Source organism: Puma concolor, chromosome D3 (genome assembly GCF_028749965.1).
Source record: "Puma concolor isolate L17-30 chromosome D3, mPumCon1.1.hap2, whole genome shotgun sequence".
Classification (NCBI taxonomy): Eukaryota; Metazoa; Chordata; class Mammalia; order Carnivora; family Felidae; genus Puma; species Puma concolor.
The window spans coordinates 56,612,991-56,629,858 of NC_141678.1; the positions used below are offsets into that span (position 1 = coordinate 56,612,991).

The window sequence follows — 16,868 nt, forward strand, 5'->3', positions numbered from 1 at the left end:
TCCCAAAGTGAGTTGGCATTGATCCCCTTGGTCTCTTAGGGGATCAAAGCATTTGGGGCTTCATGGAGCTACAACAGGAAACTTTAACAGATTTCATCTCTTGGTCTCAGAGACCAAACAGGTAAGTTTGAAGATAACTCCACCACTTAAGAGATAATTACTAATCAACAAATTAATTTTATCTGCTGCCTTTTGTTTAAAATACTGAATCCAGAAAGAGTTGATCCTTTCTACAAATGGTCTACATCTGTTCTAAACAGCATATAAAAATATTCATGTCCAACTTATTTTATATGAGGGATTTTTTCTTTTTCTTTTTTTAAAATTTTTGTAATTACGTTTGTTTTTGTTTGTTTGTTTTTTTGAGACACAGAGTGAGACAGAGCACGAGCAGGGGAGGGGCAGAGAGAGAAGGAGACACAGAATCCAAAGCAGCCTCCAGGCTCTGAGCAAGAGTTCAGCACAGAGCCTGACGCGGGCCTCAAACCCACAAACCATGAGATCGTGACCTGAGCCGAAGTCCAACACTTAACCGACTGAGCCACCCAGGCACCCCTTCTATGAGGGATTTTTTTCAATCTGCTGTAAAATCATGGACACCTCTAACACACAGTGTTGTACGAGTCAGGGTAACATTTTGTTCCTTTTGATCTACATTAAACATAGCCTATGATGTATACACCAATGTATATTATATAATGAGTGTATTTTTCCTTCTGGCATTTTGTATTATGCTATGGAGACACAGTTTTTGCTAGTGGACATAACTAGAAATTGGGACTTGGGTGAGTCATTTAAGCTCCTTCCTTAACTTTACCTACAGAATACTTTCTAGCCAACTCACCAATATTTACTCAAAGCTCATGCAGTGCCTCGAAGGTGGCATTGTTTCTTATTTCAACATTTACTCTGTAACTAAACACTAGGGTCCTCACAAGGCAGCGATCCCTGCCAAGCTGTCATCTTGTGCCACCTTCACTACTCATCTTGATAAATGCCATCACATCTCAGTAATGAACACCTCCATGTCAGTCTTACATGGTCTAACTGATGCATTTATAAGTGGTTCACTGTAGCATATCTCTTGAGGTTAAGATTTATACTTAAAGAGGTATTACAGTTCAGCAAGGGCTCCGAGCTAAAAATAAATCAGATAAAATGAGAAAGATTTGAGCAAATGGTTTAAAATATTCACTGATAAGCTCTGCTTCTCCTTTCTAATTCCTCATTTTCAACATTTGTGGAAACGTGTGATTGAAGCTCTCAGAATATTAGCTTTAGGAAGATGCTGACGTTATGTAAAAATACTTATTTGGGAACAGCTTTATGAGAGGCAAACGTTTTAAAGGGAGTGCCACTGATAGATGTGAGCAGAGACAACACACAATTGTTGCGATCCAAAGCACTACTCAGTGCCCAGCAACACGTTATGATAACCTGTGTGTGTAGAGCATTTTAGAGCTTATAGCATTCATCAATGCTTTATCTCTTTTATGCATGTGAAGTGTGGGGAGATGAACGAAGCAAGTTGAGCTGATGTAAACTCTGCTCTCTGGAGAAACAAGCCCCAAAGCTTATTGAACGCCATGATTTTATTTTTCTCACACTGATACTTACTCACTAGGCTACATTTCAACATTCCTTTGAATATGTCAAAGGCATGATTCAGGCAATCATAGGAGAAACATGGGACAATTTGATCCTGCTGAAATATTCCATTCTTCACACACACGTATTCAACCCTCAAGCAGAGAGTGACCATCAAGGTCAGCAAAATTAGCAAATTTGCTTGTGTTGATGTAACCTTACTTATTTAATGGTTGATGTGCCACCTAGGATATCATCAACATGGAAGATATCTCCGAGCCCCCGTGTCACAGAAGACTTTGGATGATCAATGCCTGGAGTAGACTGACCTTGGTTAAATGATAAGGTGACCCTGACAGGCAGAGACACAAGTTTTTACTTTTAAGTGTCTCCCTACATAATTATATTGTATGATAACAAGAACAATAATGCTTTTCCAAAGAGTCCTCACAGAACTTGGTACCTTCCTCAAACTGGTAATTTCTGCTCATCCTCTATTGTCACTACCCTATTTTCCATTTAATTTTATCCCCGAGCCCCCTGTGTTAAATGGATCCCTATGGTAGATATTACTGCTGTTCACCAAGATTTCTACATTTCCACCTATTTCTAAGTACACACCCCTAAGTCACAGGAAGGAAGTGGGCTAGAGCGATGAGTCACCCTGAGAGCTGCCTGGAGATTTTGCGTGAGCAGGAAATTAACTTCCATTGTATTAAACCACTGAGATTTTGGTGGTGTTTGTTACAGCAACATAATTTAGCCTACCCTGACTGATGCACTTTCTCACCAGCTCAAATCATATTGATCACCATTTATGCAGCAACCCATAGCTGTTTATGTGGCTGTTACACCAGTAAGCTGTGTTTATAGGATGAATCTGCCTCAGTCACTATTGAAGGCCAAGTCTCTGAGAAATAGCTGGGGGCAAGAGGAAGGTACTGGGATGATCCCACAGCGTGTCCCACACCCTTGCCAGGTCCCTGAATTAACACTGAGGGCTTCTCAATGCAAATTACTATCTTGATTTATTCCTTAGGAGGTATCAATTTTATGAGAAGAAGGAGTTTAATTTAGAACACACTGAAACTTCTAGGCTGGTGGGATAGTCAGTTGGAAATGCCTCGCAGGTGATTGGTAATGCAGAAACGGGGCTGGGAAACAGGCTAAAATGTGGGTACATACACTTGAAAGTTGAACATTAAGCATGAATAAAATTTCCAAAGGAAATGACAGAAAAAGTGAGAAAAACAAAAAGCAAACGCACACACACACACACACACACATGCACACACAAACGAGTCTTAGGAAACATTCATATTTAGGGCTAGAGAGAGAAGTAGCAAGCAAGAGAGAGATGAGAACTCTGATGACAATACCCATTCATTTCGAGAGCTAAGAATACCGTATCTTCATTAATAAATTCATTTACATTGAAATTTCAAGGTTTTTAATGAGGATAAAAAATGCACTACTCCTTAACAATCCATTTACTCTCTCAGATATTAAAATAGATTACCCATGTGACAGGCAGCTGGACATTATCTGTAATAAAAAGCAAATGATTTTTTAATTCAATGTCCCAGAACTAATTTATCAAGATTTAAAGTTTTACAGAAGAAACAGAACTTTTAAACATGTATGACTTGCTCTGCATTACAGTCCTCCATTTATTCAGCAGGATTGTTCTTCTACACATCTGTCCGGGGCTCCACACTGTGGGGTGCTGCGGTCATTCTAGGCTGGCTGCCTCCACCCCCACTGTACCTTCTGTTCCCCCTGTATGTTCAGCTTTGTGCCAGCTTTGCTCCTGCAAGGATGACCCCAAGAGTTAATTAGCTAACATTTTCTGAACCCTAGGTGCATGTGCCAGGCACAAGGTACTTTTTTTGTTTTACAAGTTGTTTTTTTTTTTTTTTCATTTAATCTTAAACCCTAGGAGGTGGATATTAGGAGTATTTCCATTTTACAGCTTGGGGAGCTCAAATTGTTAAGAAAACTTGCCTAAGGTCACAGAGCTATTAAGTGATGCGTCAGGACTCAAACTAGGCGGGCCAATGCCAAAGTGAGTGTTCTAAGCCTTGCTAGAGCAAGCGTGTGATCCTCAAACCAGCAGCACTAACTTTACCTCGGGGTTTGCCAGGCATTCAGAGTATCAGTCCCAATTCCAGACCCAATCCATCAGAATGTGGTTTAAACAAGGCCCCGGGGTGATCTCTCTGCACATTAACGTTTGGGACTCACTGTGCTAAGTCACTCCACTATACAGACTTGAAAGGATGCTTCGAGAGCTGGAGGTAAACTTTCCCCTGAGTTCCAATAGGAGGGGGTGGGGAGGGGGGAGGTAATGTATGTGTTCTCCAAGGGCAAAAGGAAGGATTCAGACAACAGGTTCTTTGAGTTTCAAACACTGGAGATCAGCGAAGGTCAGGAACACTTCCAAAAGCAGCAGATACTGAGCCGGGTCTTGAAGCCAGAACATTTTCTCAATTCGTTTCATTAAAAACAAGTATTGTTCCAAATGGACCGGTGCCCACATCAATAATCTGGAGTTAGCTTCTCCAGCCTGGATTCCGTTTTCCAAATAGAATCCAAATATCAACAGCACCAAAAAGCAGATTTGAAACCTCAATAAAATGTGCCATGATTGCACTGTTATGGTATTATTCGGTTTAGAATTGCCTGGTTTGATTAATAATGTTCATGACAAAATTAGTTTGCCCTTTATTATTAATTGTTCCCCAGGTAGGAGTACAAACACTTGGTATAAAAAAACGGAAGCACGCCCCCAGCTACAGGTACTTAATTCAGGGTGTGGAGTCGCCTTTTCAAGACCCCTCTTTACAGCCGCGCTGGCCTCCTCTTTCTTGGTGGGGCCCAACGGCCCTGCTCTTTTGGCTGGCACTTTATCCTAAGTGACCAACTCTGGCTTCCAAGGGCCCCAACCTGAGCGCAACCTTCCAACCAGCCCGAAGACAGGTCACCTCGGACCTGCCGCGACCTGTGCTCGGCTGGGGTCTCTATCCGCACTCCGCACCCCTGAAAAGGGTGGCGCGGCCAGCTCTCCAGGGTGGACGAGCCGAGCGGCGGCGGTGGCGGTGGCAGAAGGCGAGTCACGTGCGGCAGTGGGGGCGGAGCGCACCCGGCCTGGTGGGTGGAGAAAACAAAGCCCCCAGCTGTCAGTAGAGGAAGGAGGCAACAGCGCCGGAGCAGGTGAGTCAAGTGCATTTAAAGCGGTACCGCCCTGGCGCACCCCGACACCTCCTGCCCGGGCGCAGTCCCTCCCAGGCCAAGCGCTGGCCGCGCCTCCTCCCGCCGCCGGGGGGCTGCAGTCTGCGGGTCGCGGAGCCAGCGGGACCCCGGGGTCCCTGGTGCCCTGCAAGAAGTTGTGCAGGGGTCGGCCCCGCGGCTCGGGGATGTGCACCCGCCAGCGAGCGGCACCCCTTCTTCGTAGCCCCAGCGCTGCGCACCCGGGAAGAGGGGAGGGAGTCGGGCTGCCACGCTGGCAGAAGCAAAGTGGACTAGCTCTGGGGTGAGGGCCGGGACTGTCCAGGACGCGGACACTTGGCGCTGGTGCCGAGGGGGGTTTGGGGGTGCGCTCCCGCAGCGCGCAGACCTGGAGGCGCCAGAGTTGGGGCGCAGGGACCGAGAACCGAGGGAGCTGGCAGGGGCAGCGCACTTCGGGCAGACCAGGAAGTGCAGCGCGCTGGCGCCGGCCTGCTGGGGATCAAACGCTAGACCCCCGGCCCTGCCGCCGCCGCGGGTGCTTGCCCTCCGGCGGAGGCGAACCCCACAGCTCCCCATTCCAACTCCGGCTCCCGCTGGTGCTCCTGGCGCCCGGGACCTGGGAGCCAGGTCTGGGGAAGTGAGAACGGGTTGTTATTCTGACCCCAACGGGTTCTTCTGCAGAGATCACCCTGGGCGCAGGGCGAGGGCTACTCGGCGACTCCTCACTCTGCTTCCGTAGGAAATTCTTCAGTCCACCCTTAGAAGGGTTGCGCGGAAGCCCAGAAATCCCACAAAGGGCAGGAAGGAGGGGTGGGCACAGAAAGACCTTCCCCTCTGAGTCTGGAGCGTTCGGTAATGCAGACTTTCAGATAGTGGATCTGGCCACCCCTTGAGTCACTTTGCCAGTGCCTTGCCAAGTGCCGCCTGGCGCAGAAGGCAGAGCTATAACCTCGGAGGAAGGGGCGCTGCAGCCATTTGATCAGGAGGAGCCTTTGTCTTAACCCCCAGTCCCCTTCTGCTAGTCTTCGCTGGGTCAGTAGCGCGTGGAGTAATTAATATTCCGAACATTAGCCATCCCTTCACTTTGGCACCAGCCGACACTGCTGTCCCCTCCCTGCGGGTTTTCGCCAGCACTTGCTCGCGTCCTCTCTTCCAAAAACATGGAACGTGGTCCAGACCCGCTAAGCAAGAGGAAGTCACTAAACGCACTATAATGCAGTCACGTAAAATCAAGGGTTAAGTGTTCAAACCTGCACCCGCCCGCCAGCGAGGAGACGGAAGAACTTTCTCGATTAGCATAGTATCTACCCTGGGGCCGCGCTGAGAGGCGGCGGTTCGGTCCCAGCCCAAGTGAAGCGTGCAGTACCGTCTTGATTGTGCTTTGACGCAGCACCTGCTTCTAATCTGAGAGGACCCGAGGCTTACAGCTTTGCGGAGCAAGACTCTGTGGGATGAAACAGAGCAGAGATCAAAAGGTAACAAAAAAGAATAGCAACATTTGAGACGCTTCTCTTGAGCACTAAATGTAGCCAAGTTTTTGGTAAGCTAAGAGGGAAGATGGTCCTTGACTAGCCAGTGTCTCTTCTGAAAATGCCCCCTTGCTTTGCTAGCGTTCTTTGTGGCTGCCAAACTAATTAAATTATCAGGGGCTATGTGTCACTAGATCTCCAGGATGGTTTGGGAGGCCACCAGGTGGTCATTAGTGATGCTTAACTGGTAAGTTTCACTTGCATGGGAAGAGTGACCTTCTCCATCGCAAAGGTTCCCAAACTTTGCTGTCTGTTAGAATTACCTGGGAAGCTTTGGAAAATCCTGATGTCCATATCTCATCCCAACCCATTTAAATCAGCTTGTTTGGAGATGAGAGCCAAGCATCGGGTTTGTTATTTGTTTTATTCATCTTTAATCGCCAGGTAATCCCATTGTGGAGCAAAGTCTGAGCAACACTGACGCAAAGAAGGAGTTCAGTGGCCAGCAGCTGCAAGGCTTGCAAGACAAGATGCCAGTTTAACTACTTGGGGTGGGGGCGGGGGCGAAGCTCGAACTGGAGTGCCGCCCACAGACGCCCTAGGGCGGGGACTGTCACCGGGCGGCTTGGCTGGCGGTGACACCTGCCACATCATCTTTCACCCCCTCTTGCCTTAGGTCCGGTTCCTATTGGAAAGATTGAAGTTCACTGTCAGTGTCTGGTTTCTGCATGGTTGTTAAGGAGCCGGTAGAAACTTTCATTCCCCGTGATGACTCACGTGCACAGGCAGTGGGGAAACCCAGCAGAAACTAACTGGGAGCAGCCTGGTGAGTCAGCAGACTTCATTCTAAGGCGGAGCCCCGGGGAATAGGAAGTAATTACATCCAGTAGCTTTTTGACGCGCACTATTCCACTCCTTTGAAAGCGTGTTTGAATATCTGATCAGGATATGTTTGCTCGTAGACGCCTGTTCCACTTGCTTCGTTATAATGCGCTCTCCTGTTAGAGGAGGAAACACAAAACCAACTAGACATCTTGTAACTTCCTTGGTGGAAGGCATATAAAAAAAAAAAAAAACCTGGAGAATGTGAACTGGTTTGGGTTATTTCAAATATGTGAAGTAGAGACGATGAATTAGCAGTGCATAAGTTTTGAGTATAGAAAACTCAAATACTGTTTGATCACACTCTCAGTGGTGGATTAAAGGGTCTATTTAAATAGAAATGGTTATAACTAACATTTGCATGAATATGTTTGCTATTAGTGATTTCTTGCTTTAAAAAAAAAAAATCCCTAAGACACGACCCTTGTAAGATAACTTGTTTCAAAATGTACACAGGTTAGGGGGCGCCTGGGTGGCTCAGTTTAGTGTCTCACCTGGGCTCAGGTCATGTTCGACAGCTCAGAGCCTGGAGCATGCTTCAGATTCTGTGTCTCCGTCTCTCTGTTCCTCCCTAGCTCGCACTTTGCCCATCTCTCTCAAAAATAAATAAACATTTAAAACAAGTTTTTAGGGGCGCCTGGGTGGCACAGTCGGTTAAGCGTCCGGCTTCAGCCAGGTCACGATCTCGCGGTCCGCGAGTTCAAGCCCCGCGTCGGGCTCTGTGCTGACAGCTCAGAGCCTGGAGCCTGTTTCCAATTCTGTGTCTCCCTCTCTCTCTGCCCCTCCCCCGTTCATGCTCTGTCTCTCTCTGTCCCAAAAATAAATAAAAACGTTGAAAAAAAATTTTTTTTAAGTTTTTAATGTACACAGGTTATTAAGTATACTTATTTTTCTTTTTTAAATTATCATTATTATTATTTTTAAACTTAGCTCCAAGTTAGTTAACATAGACTGTAATAATGATTTCAGGAATAGAATTTAGTGATTCATCACTCACATATAACACCCAGTGCTGATCCCAAAAAGTGGCCTCCTTAATGCCCCTTTTGCCCATTTGGCCTTTCCCACCCCCCCCCCACACCCCCCACAAAACCCCTCCAGCAATCCTCAGTTTGTTCTCTGTATTTAAGGCTCTTGTAGTTTGTCAATAAACTTATTTTTCTTATTTTTATTACTCGTAACTTCAATTTTTATACCACTCCTCTGTTCATTACCTTTTATATCACCATGATTGAGTCTACCTGCTTCCTTCCCCATTCTGTTTCTTTAAGGGGGAACAACAGTGCCTGGCACACAGCAAGCATTCAATATTATCAGCTATAGAACTTTGTTGGAATCTTTCCTAGCCCCTATGCACCCTGCTTGGTATTCTCTTCCAGGAGACTTTCTGTCTGCAGCTCCCATAGCACAGAGCATAATACCTTTCGTGTTGTGAATGCTATTTGTGTATGCTGAACATTATCAAAAGGTGAGGAGAACATTTGAAAGCAGAGCATCCTGAGTACGTTCAGTTGTTATTTTCCAAGACGGACATTCTGGATATGTGGGAGCTAAAGGTCCATCACAATTCTTAAGTGATATGAAATGGTAGCTCATTTGTTCATTTACAGTTTTACCATAAAAACAACCTAGACTTCTGAGCATAACTAGTAACGGTTAGAATACTTAACTACACTCTCATGTGAAGATTCACTTCACAAAAGTTTGCTCTCTGCCCATTATGATGGAAAAATCCCATCCAACTATCTGGATGCCTAAAGGAATTCATCAAGCTAGGAGAGTTCTTTCAGAGCATTGCGAGTTAATAGTTAAACAGCTTTTATTGTCATCGGCCTTGATTAAAACTAGCACAAGTGGGGCACCTGGATGGCTCAGTCGGTTAAGTGACCAACTTCAGCTCAAGTCATGATCTCATGGCTCAAGAGTTCGAGCCTCGCATCAGGCTCTGTGCTGACAGCTCAGAGCTTGGAGCCTGCTTCAGATTCTGTCTCTCTGCCCCTCCCTCACTCACACTCTGTCTCTCTCTTTCTCTCCTTCAAAAGTGAATAAACATTAAAAATTTTTTTAAAAAATAGCACAAATAGATTTAAATAGTCAGCATATTTTAAAATGAGAAGTTGGATATATTCTTTGACACATAACACCAGAAATAAGTGTTAATAAGAATTTCCAAAGGCCAAAGTGATGGAAATGAGCCCATTCTCATTTCATTTCTGTGTAGCTAAGAAAAGGCACTGGGGATACGTTTCTGAAATTCCAGCCCCTTTCCTGGGAGTTGTAAGATATTGAAAGGCTGAAACGTAGTCTAGAAGAATGGGTCTAATCCAGATTAACGAGAAACTGTTCATCAGAGGATGGTGTAGACCTATTTCTGTAATATTTACAAGTAAGCCAGAAGCGGTGATGTAGAAAGAAGGGGTATCACCTCAATTTTAGAAACTGAAGTTTTGGGGATAGATCAGAATCATTCAGGTTTTTTGTTTGTTTTTTGGTTTTTTTTTTACCTTAAATTTATACAGCCCTTTGGTCTCCTTAGTATATCAGGGCCTAAACATAACTCTGGTAGAGAGAATTCCCATGCGCCAAAGAGCACAAATCCCAATATTAAATGATACTCTAAAGTGATGAGAAACCAGGGGTACTGACTCTATCATGGAGCTGTTTCTTGAATAGAGTGGAATATAATCTTGCTTGGAGGTTTTGGCTAGACAAGTTCAGTTCTTTTTTTAAATTTTTTTTTTTTCAACGTTTATTTATTTTTGGGACAGAGAGAGACAGAGCATGAACGGGGGAGGGGCAGAGAGAGAGGGAGACACAGAATCAGAAACAGGCTCCAGGCTCTGAGCCATCAGCCCAGAGCCTGACGCGGGGCCCGAACTCACGGACCGCGAGATCGTGACCTGGCTGAAGTCGGACGCTTAACCGACTGCGCCACCCAGGCGCCCCTAGACAAGTTCAGTTCTAACACACATGATGATCTCACCAACTTTATTCTGAAGTAATCAACCTTTGGACTAGACCAACCCCCCAAAAGCTGAGCTATTGTTTGCTTCTTATCCAGATAACCAAAATAGGAAGTTTTAGAATCTTTGCCCAAATCATAGAAACATAAATTCTCTTGTTTGAAGGGCCCTTACAGGTTAATAATAATCATGCCATCCAATAAAAACTTAAACTTCCTGTATAGCTTCTAACTAAATAGTCCTTCAATTTACACGTCAATGTCTCCCTCGTAGCACATTACATCCACAGAGCATTGTCTGCACCCTCTGGAGACCACAAAGAATAAAATCCAACTATCTTACATATTTATCTGCAACCATCTTAGATGCTTACAGTGAATTTATTCTCCCTGATCAGGAAGATCTGGCTATAGTGTTTCAAATCTACTAATTGCACGATTTTTTTTTTTCACCAAATTTGAAACCATAAATTTGAAGAGAAGCATTCAAAATTGTGATTTGTTACCCCAGAGTTACAGAAGGTGATTATTGGTAAAGTTCCTTCCAACAAACCTAATAATCTACACCCTTCAAAAGTGACTCCTGACAAACTCCACGTAATGGCACTAGGCTTGTGTTGAGTTGAAAGCCATGGCTCCGTGTGTTTTGGAGATCAGCAAAACTATGACCCACTGTCTGTGGTCATATGTCCTGTGAACTAAAATTGGTTTCCGTGGCTTGCTTAATGGTTGAAAACATATCAAAAAAAAAAAAAAAAAAAAAAAAAAAGAAAGAAAAGAAAAATATGTTGGGACTCTTGAAAATTATACAAAATCCAAATTTCAGTGTTCAAAATAGTTTTACTGGGCTACAGCCATACTTAGTCACTTATATTTTGTCTATGGCTATTTTAGTGCTACTGAAACACGGTAGTTTCACCAAACACCATTCGGGCCACCAAGCCTAAAATATTTACTAAGTATTTAGGTACAAATTGGCACGCCCTTGATTTATTCTCATTCAACATACTTCGGTTCTGAATGAGAATTTGCTCACTTAGTCTTTTTTCAGTTTTTTTTCCCTGTTAGAGAAGGCAAAAAAAAAATTGTTTCCAAACATAGGTAACTCACTAAAAATAGTTTAGTTTCCTATTTCTCTTTTGTGTGCATGTACTTTGCAAAACAGCAGTACTTTTCTAAAGCATATGCGAATTTTTGTGAATGGCGAACTATAAAACTTCTGAACCTTAACAGGCCCAAACAGGGCAGTGCTGACTTACGTTGAGCCAATGTCAGTGTTTCCAGTGCTCCAGGAGATGGGAAAACACACCCTTGACAGTGAGCCCAGGGTGACACTTGCCTTAACTCTTTAGCAGTAGGAACTTCTTTTTCTCAAACCTGTGACGGCATTTTTTGCTTATTTCATTGAGCGTATGAAGACATAATTTGAAGATGTATTCAGATTTGAAATTTTTCATTGACTGTCCTTTTACACACTTAAAACATGATGTGGAAACTTGCCGGTTTTGAAAATCGCACTACTCCTCTAAAGTATACACTTAAAATAAATTGCTCTCTACTAACAAAGGCAAGGATCATTAAATAGTAAGCAGTTTTAGAGTGTCTGGGTGGCTCAGTCGGTTAAGCATCCGACTTCGGCTCAGGTCATGATCTCACGGTTCGTAAGTTTGAGTCCTGCATGGGGCTCTGTGCTGACAGCTCAGAGCCTGGAGCCCGCTTCGGATCCTGTGTCTCCCTGTCTCTCTCTGCCTCTCCCCCACGCGTGCTCTGCCTCTCTCTCTCAAAAATAAACATTAAAAGAAATTTTGTTAATAATAATAATGAGCAGATTTACAGTCACTTACATCCCTAGAAGCTGACATTATGCCATAGACAATTTAGTTTGAAACTTCCAAATTCAGAAACAGATCAGATCATGATCCAGAGATGAAAATTATTTGCCTTCTTCCCAAGAATAGAGAGATTACTATTAAGATTCTAGAAAGAACCTTTGAAAGAGCAATAACAACATTAATGAGACCTTGTCTTAATTTTTTACTTTAAGCGTTGCCTCATGAAATTTCCTTCAGTTAAGAGAACTTCCTCTTTTGTTAATGCCACCGACTGTAAATGAGTTTCACTTAGATTAATAGAGCAACTTCAAGGGTTATATATAACTCGTCCTCTTCCTCCCTTCCAGAATCAGTACACCTGCAATTCAGAAACCAAAAAATGATAGTTTGGGCTTTTTTTCACTACATCAAACAATGCATTTCAGATAATGTAAAGTTTGAGGAACCTGAGATCAGCTAAATAATTTCTAAAAACAAAACAAAACAAATTATAAGGGCATTTAACCCCATCCTAGGACTATTGGCAGTAATGGCATATAGATATCTAACTCCTGAGGGGACTTAACTTACTTTTGCTCATGATAGAGTATTTGGGGGGGAAAGATGAAGGGGGACAACTGAGGACAGATCGTGTAACCAGTTCAAGTTAAAAAGCAACTTTCCTCCCTTATTATAATGTAGATTTCATATTTTACTAACAAGATTTTCTTTAATATAACTTGTGCCATACATATATCACATGTAGCTCTCCCCAGGAGAGTTCCAAAATTAAACACTATGGAGGGTTCTCAAAAAGTTAAAAATACAGCTACCTTATGATGCAGCACACTGCTGGGTATTTACCCAGAGGATACAAGAATACTAAATCAAAGGGATATGCGCACCCCAATGTTTACAGCACCATTATTTACAATAGCAAGATATGGAAGCAGCCCAAGTGTCCATTGGGTGATGGATAAAGAAGAAGATGTGGTACACACACACACACACACACACACACACACACACGCACACACACACTACAATACTATTCAGCCATGAAAAACAATGAAACCTTGCCATTTGCAATGACATGGATGGAGCTAGAGAGTATAATGCTAAGTGAAATAAGTCAGTCAGAGAAAGACAAATACCATAGGATTTCACTCATATGTGGAATTTAAGAAACAAGCAAGCAAAGGGAAAAAAATGAGAGACACGAAGCAAGAAACAGACTCTTTATTTTCAAGTTTAGTTATTTGTTTTGAGACAGAGAGAGAGAGAGCAAGCATGAGCAGAGGAGGGGCAGAGGGCAGGGGGAGAGGGAAAGAGAATCCCAAGAGGGTTCTGCGGGGCTTGTACTTGCAAACAACGAGATCATGACCAGAGCCGCGACCAGGGGACGCTTAACCTACTGAGCTACCCAGGCGACCCAGCAGACTCTTTCTTAAAACTTTCTTTAAAGTGTATTCATTTCAAGAGAGACAGATTGAGTGAGAGGGGGAGGGGCAGAGAGAGAGGGAGAGAGAGAATGCCACACTGTCAGTGTGGAACCCAGTGAGGGGCTCAAACTCAGAAACCGGGAGATCATGACCTGAGCTGAAACCAAGAGTCAGACGTTTAATTGACTGAGCCACCCAGGCACCCCCGCAGCGGACTCCTCACTATAGGGAACAATCTGATGGTTACCAGAGGGGAAGTGGGTAGGGGAATGTGCTACATAGTTGATGGGGGTTAAGGAATGCACTTGTTGTGATACGCACAGGGTGATGTATGAAAGTGTTGAATCCCTATATTATATACCTGGAACTAATATAACTCTGTATGTCAACTAACTGGAATTAAAATAAAAACTTGAATTTAAAAAAAGTAGTTCTAAAATGAAGATTTACTGTATTTTTCCAGAGTAAGAAATTCGTAAGTTTCAATTGCTTGAACAGGGGCAGAACACTCAAGCATTTTGCTAACAGGTACACCTTGGTTTTAACTTAGAATTAATTACAAACAACGTGGCAAGAACAACTCTTGGTATTTGGAGTTAGAGAAGGTAAAATAAGCCAGAAAAAGCAGGTGGAAAATGAGGTGACTTCTTTCAGTTTTGCTAAAGTGTGCCACACTTACTATTGGATGCCATGCATGAAAGTGAAACCAGAGAACTCGATTACCCTCTTTATTTTTTTCAAACATAATTTATTGTCAAGTTAGCTAACATACAGTGTATACAGTGTGCTCTTGGCTTCGGGAGTAGATTCCCACTTACATACAACACCCAGTGCTCATCCCAACAAGCGCCCTCCTCAATGCCCATCACCCATTTTCCCCGTCTCACCCCTGCCTCCCCCCCCATCAACCCTCAGTTTGTTCTCTGTATTGGAGAGTCTCTTATGGTTTGCCTCCCTCTCTGTATGAAACTATTTTTTCCGCTTCCCTTCCCTCCTAGTCTTCTATTGAGTTTCTCAAGTTCCACATATGAGTGGAAACATATATCTGTCTTTCTCTGACTGACTTATTTCACTTAGCATAATACCCTCCAGTTCCATCCACGTTGTTGCAAATGGCAAGATTTCACTCTTTCTCATTGCCGAGTGGTATTCCATTGTGTATATAAACCACATCTTCTTTATCCATTCATCAGTTGATGGACATTTGGGCTCTTTCCATGATTTGACTATTGTTGAAAGCGCTGCTATCAACATTGGGGTACAAGTGCCCCTATGAATCAGCACTCCCGTATCCTTTGGATAAATTCCTAGTAGTGCTGTTGCTGAGTCATAGGGTAGTTCTATTTTTAATTTTTTGAGGAACCCCTACACCGTTTTCCAGAGCGGCTGCACCAGTTTGCGTGCCCACCAGCAGTGCAAGAGTAGATTCCCTTCTTTAAAAGCTGGTAGAGGCCGTTTTCAAACAACTGATGAGCAGGAAGTGGAGCATCCCTGCAACCACCTTATGCATTCTTTCCTTCTTTCAATAATTTTAAAACCCAACCAGCTTGCCAGAATTTGATCCGTTACAAAGAACGTTTCATGATTCTAACCAAGAAACCACTGTCTCCATTTTCCCGCTGATCTTCTTCAGTCTCCAAAAGAGTGGGAGCTAGAAGGAAAACCCTTCTGCTCTGCTCCCCCTGGTCCTTCCCCAAAAGGAAACTATTGACGGAAGATTGTTTTGTTAGTTTCCAGCTTGCCTTCTATCACAACTTTTTTCTCAAGTGGAGTCTTCTGGGCACAAATCTTCTGAAAGGAGTTTCCACAAATCAACAGCATAAACAACCAAGTGCTGTATGTGTGACTGGCAAATCCGGAAAGCAGTTCCCGGTGCAGTTAGAGTGTTTAAACAGCACTGTCAGGGGGTCTGTCTGTTCATTCTCCACGCTACCTGTTCTCTCGGCATTTCAGGGTAAGTTAGAATTTGGGGGAACGGGCGTTTCTCTTGGGTTGCCAGGTGAAATACAGGATGGCTAATTAAATCGGAATTCTAGATAAGCAATGATTTTTTTTTTTTTAGTGTAACTATGTCCCATATATTACATATATGTATTACATGGCGTATACTCATACTAAAAGAATTGGTCTTTTAGCTAAAATTCAAACGTAACTGAGCATCCCATTTTTTTGGTTGTTTGGAATTTTGTTTGGTGTTTCTCATCTCTTTTTTGTTTTCTCCAAATTTGCAACCCTACTTTTATCCCATCATAAATTTCAAAAGTCCTAGCTTTTCTGGTCTGTAAAATATCTGATCTGAGACTCTATGTCCAAGGTAATACATTAAAATGTCTGCCCTGCTTTCACCTACTAAAGAAAAAAAATCAAGCTATTATCTGCAGTATTCTGCACAATGAGGGGAAATAAGTAGAAACTAGAACTAGAAAATTGGCCATCTTATTTTGTAAGCTATTGAAAGGTACCTTCTATTTTTTTACAGACCTTCTCTAATTCAATAGATACATTGATAGGTAGATTGTTAGCATGACATTGCTAATAAAAGTTGATGATTTCTAGTGATTCCAAGGAAGTTCACTCCCAGGGGATTCCAAGGATGCCTTGTTAGTTGTGTGACGTCCGGGCCTGCAGCTTCAGTACGCCAGAGGAGTGTCTTAAAATGCAGGATTCGGGCTGACCCCAGACCTCGGCAACCAGTCCTTACGTTAACAAGATCTGTAGGTGATTCACATGCACATGAAAGTTTGAGAAACCCTGAAACAGAGGATTCACTTTTTCACACATAAATTGGCCTTTTGATTTAATACCGTGTTGAAATAATCCTTAACAAAATTCCCTTTTAACACCTAAGAAGAAATAGTTTCTTTTGATCAAATATCTTTGATACGCAATTATTATATTTCTGTTTTCTTATGAGAATCCTAAATGACCATTTCTAGTATTGTTTTATAATCTACATATTTAACAAAATAAGACAAGTATAAGTATGAAAAAGACTCTCATGGGATGCCTGGCTGGTTCAGTCGGTAGAGCATATGATTCTTGATCTCAGGGTCATGAGTTCAAACCCCACACTGGGCATGGAACCTACTGAAAATCTTTAAAAATTTAAAAATTTAAAATTCAAAAATTCAAAAAAAAAAAAAAAAGACCTAAGGACTTACCAGACAGCCTATTATAAATAACATCCTGGTTTGTCTTTCATCAATAACCCATAAATTAAGTGGCACACACTTCCTGGGCCTCAAGTCACCAGCAAATCTGTGTTTCTTCATTTCATATATTGTAAGTGGATATTTATATGCCAGCACCACATGTTTATATATTTACATCCTTAGGTTCCTTTAAAACTGAACAGAGGGTGGGGTGCCTGGGTGGCTCAGTGGGTTAAGGGTCTGACTCTTGATTTCCGTTCAAGTCATGATCTCCCAATTCATGAGCCTGAGCCCCATGTCGCTCTCTGTGCTGACAGTGAGGAGCCTGCTTGGGA

The 16,868-nt window shown here is 43.1% G+C and overlaps 1 protein-coding gene across 2 annotated transcripts in view; it reads left to right on the plus strand.

Moving 5' to 3' along the window:
• Positions 1 to 4,758: 4,758 nt before the first annotated feature.
• The window catches only part of MAPRE2 (microtubule associated protein RP/EB family member 2), a 161,758-nt gene continuing 149,648 nt past the window's right edge, over positions 4,759 to 16,868 (plus strand). Inside the window, exon 1 of one of the 2 annotated variants that reach the window (XM_025931273.2) lies at positions 4,759 to 4,800. Coding sequence is in view for 1 of the 2 variants with exons in the window: in XM_025931271.2 (XP_025787056.1) it covers positions 6,267 to 6,290 (24 nt within the window). In the remaining variant the exon portion in view is untranslated. Of the gene's footprint in view, positions 4,801 to 6,129; positions 6,291 to 16,868 lie in introns of those variants that run through there. The other variant, XM_025931271.2, reaches the window with a different exon arrangement.